At 50.5% G+C, this 5,256-nt stretch overlaps 1 protein-coding gene and 1 long non-coding RNA gene across 5 annotated transcripts in view; one reads left to right on the top strand and one right to left on the bottom strand.

Annotated features, from left to right (window-relative positions):
* The window catches only part of Gal3st4 (galactose-3-O-sulfotransferase 4), a 10,994-nt gene extending 7,064 nt beyond the window's left edge, over nt 1-3,930 (bottom strand). Inside the window, exons 1-3 of one of the 2 annotated variants that reach the window (XM_008832383.3) lie at nt 3,827-3,930; nt 2,400-2,710; nt 1,894-2,197 (exon numbers count right to left, since the gene is read on the bottom strand). In XM_008832383.3, the coding sequence (XP_008830605.1) occupies nt 1,894-2,197; nt 2,400-2,524 (429 nt within the window). In that variant the 5' untranslated portion in view covers nt 2,525-2,710; nt 3,827-3,930. The remainder of the gene's footprint in view (nt 1-1,893; nt 2,198-2,399; nt 2,711-3,826) is intronic. The other variant, XM_029563207.1, reaches the window with a different exon arrangement.
* Nucleotides 1-5,256, top strand: part of LOC108490817 — a 12,419-nt gene that overhangs the window by 5,648 nt on the left and 1,515 nt on the right. For 2 of the 3 annotated variants that reach the window (XR_003849422.1, XR_001872426.2), the window contains exons 1-2: nt 4,014-4,152; nt 4,287-4,421. This is a non-coding gene — a long non-coding RNA (uncharacterized LOC108490817). Of the gene's footprint in view, nt 1-4,013; nt 4,153-4,286; nt 4,422-5,256 lie in introns of those variants that run through there. The other variant, XR_003849423.1, reaches the window with a different exon arrangement.

The raw sequence follows: 5,256 nt of genomic DNA, 5'->3' as shown, positions 1-5,256 counted from the left end.
CCTGAGTCCTCTGCAAGAGCAGTCAGTGCTCTTAACTGCTGAGCCATCTCTCTAGCCCCCCCACCTTTAAAAAAAACAAAAAACAAAAAACAAAAAACAGGGTCTCACTATGTAACCCCTGGATGGTTGGGAACTCATTGTGTAGACCAGACTGGCCTCAAACTCACAAAGATCAGTCTGCCTCTGCTTCTGTTGCAACATGTTACCACCATGCCTGACTTAATCTTTCTTTTAAGTGCCTTGCCCATGCTGATCTTCCTAAGCTCGCCTTCCAGGTGTTCCTTACCCTTCACGGTGCTAGGATTACAGGTATGCGCCACCACAGCCAGCTCCCGCACGTTTTATGTTAAACTTACATACAAGAGATGGCTGGCTTGGGGACTCATCTCTCTCATAAGTACCAGTCTCCTGGGGTTTAGAACTGGGCCTCTCTTTGTTGTTTGTTTATTTTTGAGGCAGAAATTTGACTATGCAGCTCAAGTTGGCTTTGAACATTTTCTTATTTAAAATTTTTTTTAGACAGCATATCACATATCCTAGACTGGCCTTGAATTTGATGTATAGCTGAAGCTGGCTTTGAACTCCTGATGCTCCCGCTTTTACCTCCTAAGTGTGTACCACCACACCCAGTTTATGTGGTGCTAGGAACTGAACCCAGCACCTTGTGCATACTAGGCAAAGACTCTACCAACTGAGCCTGACCTTGAGTTCTTGATCCTCCTATCTCCACCTCCTGAGTTCTGGAATTACAGGCATATACCATCTTGCTTGCTTTCTGACTGTTCTGTGCTCTGCTGAGGGCCTGACACAGAGCTAAAATGAAATCTCAAAATGTGGCAGACATAGTAAGGTAGTGACAAGGAGTCAGAAGGAGCTAATGTAGAGCAGGGACCCTTGTGGCGTCTTTGAAAGAGATACCAGGAAGAGTTAAGGACACCTGGAGAGACAGCCTATGAGGGTTGGAGTGGGCAAGACATTGCCACCTGGGGATAGGTTGATCAAGGAAGGAGGTTGGAATAAACCCCAGATGAACTTGTCGATGTGGTGCAGGCCCATAATCCCAGCCTCGGGAAATGTATACAGGCAGGAGGATCAGGAGTACAAGGCCACCCTGGGATACATAGCAAATTTGAAGCTAACCCGTGTTACATGTGCCCCTTCCTGTAAAAAAAAATGGGAAGCGCTAGAGAGATGGATCAATGGTTAAGAACACTGACTGCTTTTGCAGAGGATGCAAGCTCCAGTTCCAAGGATCCAACACCCTCTCCTGATCTCTGCAGGCACAACACGATGCAGTTGCACCTATCTACATGCAGGCAATACACTTGTACACATTAAAATAAAATAAATGGGACAGGGAGATGTCTCCGTTGGTAAAGTGCTTGCTCTGCAACCATGAGGACCTAAGTTTGATCCCTAGAACACATAAAAAAAAAAGCCAGGTGCGTCAATCTGTTCCTGTAACCCCAAGACTGGCAAGGTGGAGACAGGAGGATCCCTGGAGCTTGCTGGCCAGCCAGTCTAGCTGAAGCAGCAAGTTCCAGCTTCAAAGAGACCCTGTCTCAAAATATAATATGGAGAGTGATTGAAGAAGACACCTGACATTGACCTTTGGCTTACACACATGCAGCACACAGACACACAAATCTCAGATGGAAAAGTGGGAGAGGAAGACTTTGATTCTCAACAATTACCATCCCCACCCCAAGGAAGGATGCCTGCAGAAAAGGCAATTGGAAATTCCACCTTTATGGATGAGGGTCTAATCTGTAGATAAGGTAATACCTGGAGACCAACCCCCACATCCTGGACCCCCCTCTCTTGGTGGTCTTGGCCACAGGCCTGAGCACATGCCCTTCCCATTCTACCCCCATCCTCTCTGTAGCCCCTCACCTCTTTCAGGTTGAATCTCATGTGGTGACAGAGGATATGGAAAGGCTTCTGGGTGTTCCCACTCTGAGGATGGTAGCCTTTGACTTTAGAGGCCTGGAAAAGCCTTGGGTAGCCGAACTGGTAATGGATAGGTAGGGCAAAACGTAGCCCATGCCGGTCACCATAACGATGAAGGAGATTGAGAACAGAGCTGCTCCCGGATTTGTGTGTCTTCAGGAACACAAGCCGCTGCCGGGGTAGGCAAGTCTCAGCAGCTGGTTGCAGCGATGGGGCACAGGACTGTTGAAACTGCAGCCTGGTTAGCCTGGAATGAGATGGAAGGGGAAACGTCCTGTCCTTTGACAGTGTGTGGAGCAGGTGGCTATGTTCATTCTTGTGATGAACAGCAGGTATGGAGGGTCCTTTGGGTACCCTCCCCCTTGGGGGTGTCACAGCCCCAGGTGGGATCAAGGAAGAGTAAGTGTATGTGGCCCGGGGGGCGGGGGCTAATAGGGGAGGTAGCTCACCTTTTCTGGAATGGGACCCCCCAGAGGTGGAGGCCAAATCCAATGGTCATGAAGACTCCCAGAGCCACCCCCAGTCTCCGAGGCCTCCAGAGCCGCATGATTCTGGCAGGAGACAGAAGTCCCATGTGTCACAAAGGAAGTAGACACTAGACAGGGACAGCCAGGGCCAAGAACTGTGACAGAGACAACTGGAGATGGCTGTGCAGCTGCGGAAGGTGCTGTTTGGAGATCGGGGGGTCATTCTCCAAGCCTGCTTGCAGCCCTGGTTGAGTCTGCCCCCTGAGTTGGCAGATTTTTGCCTCTGTCAGCGTCTAGAAGGGAAATGAGGGGGGAAGGAGAGGAGTCTGAAGAGAGGAGTGGAGCCTTTTCTTCTGCCGCTGAGACCTGAGGCCAGGATGGAGGGCAGCCAGGGGGATACACCAGATTATGGTAGGTGACCCCACATCCACTCCCTATGCTGCCAGCCTCTTATTTGTCTATAGCTGCCGTTTCTCCTGACCTTCTGGAATTTAAAAGGGAAGGAGATAAAGGCAATACCTGGGTAGCCAATGAGACAGCCACCAATTGAGATTGGACCTGTTTGGCTCCTGATGAGAGCCACGTCAAGACACTGTGAGTCCAGGTCAGGCTCATGAGCCCGTCAGTCACAAGTGGGGATGAAGAGCACGAACACACACACACCCCTCTTTCTGTAGTTAGGAGGGGGAAAACCTTAGAAGTGAAGGGGGATCAGATACGAACAGGTTGGGTAACCCAGGAGGAAGAAAAGGAGGGTGGACCCAGAGGAGTGGTTTTGAAATAAGCATGAAACACGGGCAAGGCTGCTCCCCACTTTGACCAGAAGGTAGCCCCCCAATGTACAAGATGGGCTGGTGGAGATAAAGGGCTACTGAGCCTCTGAATGCACCCCATCCCACTTTCCAACCCCATCAGTGCACAGGGAGAGAGAGAGAGAAAGAGAGAGAGAGAGAGAAACTGATTTCTTTTCCCCAGGCTCCAACCTTCTTAATCAACTTCAGTGTAACTCCACCCTTCAGATCACAACCCATAATCACAGACTGGGGCCCTTCCAACATGCTTAGACAGCCCCCCTTTCCGGAACCAGCCAGGGTGACCCCAGGCAAAAGAATTCAGGCTTGCTACCCAGAGGCCCGCCCCCTTTTGGCATCACCCCAACTCCTTCCCAACAGCCCCCACGATCTAGCCACAAGTCCCCAGTTAAACTTTATTTCCTTCCATCCAGCTCTCCCGCTTCCCCTTATCCTCATCCCAGCCCCTGTCCTCTCTTCAGCTTTGGTGACTGCTTCAGCTGTCCCTAGCCCTTTGTTAAGGGTCTTCTGGGGGCTCTCTCTGTGAACCTCTCAAGTCTTCTATAAATTCAAGGGTCCCTCTAACTGGTCTCAGCCTCAGCCTTGCTAGCCACTCACCAGGCCATGAGAGCAGTAGGGAAATCAGGTCAGGCCCTCAAGCTCTCCCCAGCCACCGCCCGGCTCCTCAGCTGCACTCAACTTTCCCCACAAACTTTTAACACCCAGGCTCCTCCCTCTCCCCTCCCTTTGTCCTGCCAGTCCAAGCAGCAGCTAGCTTGCTTGGGCTCGAAACGTTTCACTGGGTCTCTCCCCCTCCCAGCCTCTTTCCCTCTCCACAGCGGGGGAAGGTCACCCAGCCTGCCCTAGGAAGACACTTCTACCCTCCTTTCTTGTGGGAACCAATTACTCTTTTTCTCTTGGCCTTCTACAAGAGAGTTATTCAGGTAAAGAAGAGAGAAAGAAAAGGAACTGTGACAAGGTAGCCAGAGGCTGACACCAGAATGCAGGCCCTGAAGGCAGGAGCAATGGAGCCTTAGTACTAATAGGCCTGATGCTCTGTGTTCTGAACCTTTCACAGGTGCTTCATCCTGAGGTTCCTGTTTGGTCTCCACCATCATCCCTTTCTAAGGATAAAGACACTCAAATCTAGAGTTTGGGCAACCTGGATTTATACCTTAGAGCTGCTTGCTCTGGTCTGCGTTGGCTCCAAGAGGTAAGAATCAGGTAAAAACTGACCCAATTACAGATGCCCCGGGGCTTAAGGAGGCACATTAGAACTGCAGAAGGTAGGCCCCAGAGATGACTCAGTGGGTAAAAGAAGTTGTTACACAAGCATGAGGACCTGAGTTCAAATTCTCAGCACCCAAGTAAAAAAGCCAGGTGTGGCCAGGAGCATGCTGGTAACACTGGTGCTAAGGGGGTGGGGGAGGGTGGAGGTGGAGACAGGATTGCTGGGGTTTGCTGGCAGCAGCCTAGTTCCAGGTTTAGTGAGAGACCCTGTCTCAAGGGAATAAGAATGACAGTGCAGGACAGATGTCTTCCTCAAGCCTCTGCGGTGTGTGCACATGCACATATACCATACACTTTCACAAAAGCACAGAGAGCCACGCACAGGGTCCAATAAATTACCGTTTATTTACCAATAAACACAGACTCAAAACACTGGAATATGAAACGGAAGCTTGTGAAGGAGCTGGATGACAGAGGTCATGAGATGAACTCCCCCCTCCCCCTCCCCCTTTACTTAAGAAACAGACACTTAAAAAAAAGTCAGTAGAACCCAGGTCCATTACAGCCCTTAGTCCCCCACCCCACTGTCAGCACCTAGCTTTGTTTTTGTGTGAGTTGGCCTCCAACTCTAAATCCTCCTGCCTCAGGCTCCCAAATACTGAGATTACAACTATTACACTCCCAGCTAGGATTTTTTGATGCACTTCTGACACCAGGTACTCTCAACTCTGTTAAGAGTTCCATCCCCCCATTCCCAAATTCCTTTAACCTGGCTCTCGAACACCCCCCCCGCCCCTTCCTCCTCTTACTACTCCCTT

The sequence above is a fragment of the Nannospalax galili genome, unplaced genomic scaffold, assembly GCF_000622305.1.
Source record: "Nannospalax galili isolate Female #2095 unplaced genomic scaffold, S.galili_v1.0 scaffold675, whole genome shotgun sequence".
Lineage (NCBI taxonomy): Eukaryota > Metazoa > Chordata > Mammalia > Rodentia > Spalacidae > Nannospalax > Nannospalax galili.
Note: the sequence above shows the minus strand (reverse complement) of the source record. Positions and strands in the feature narration are given on the sequence as shown.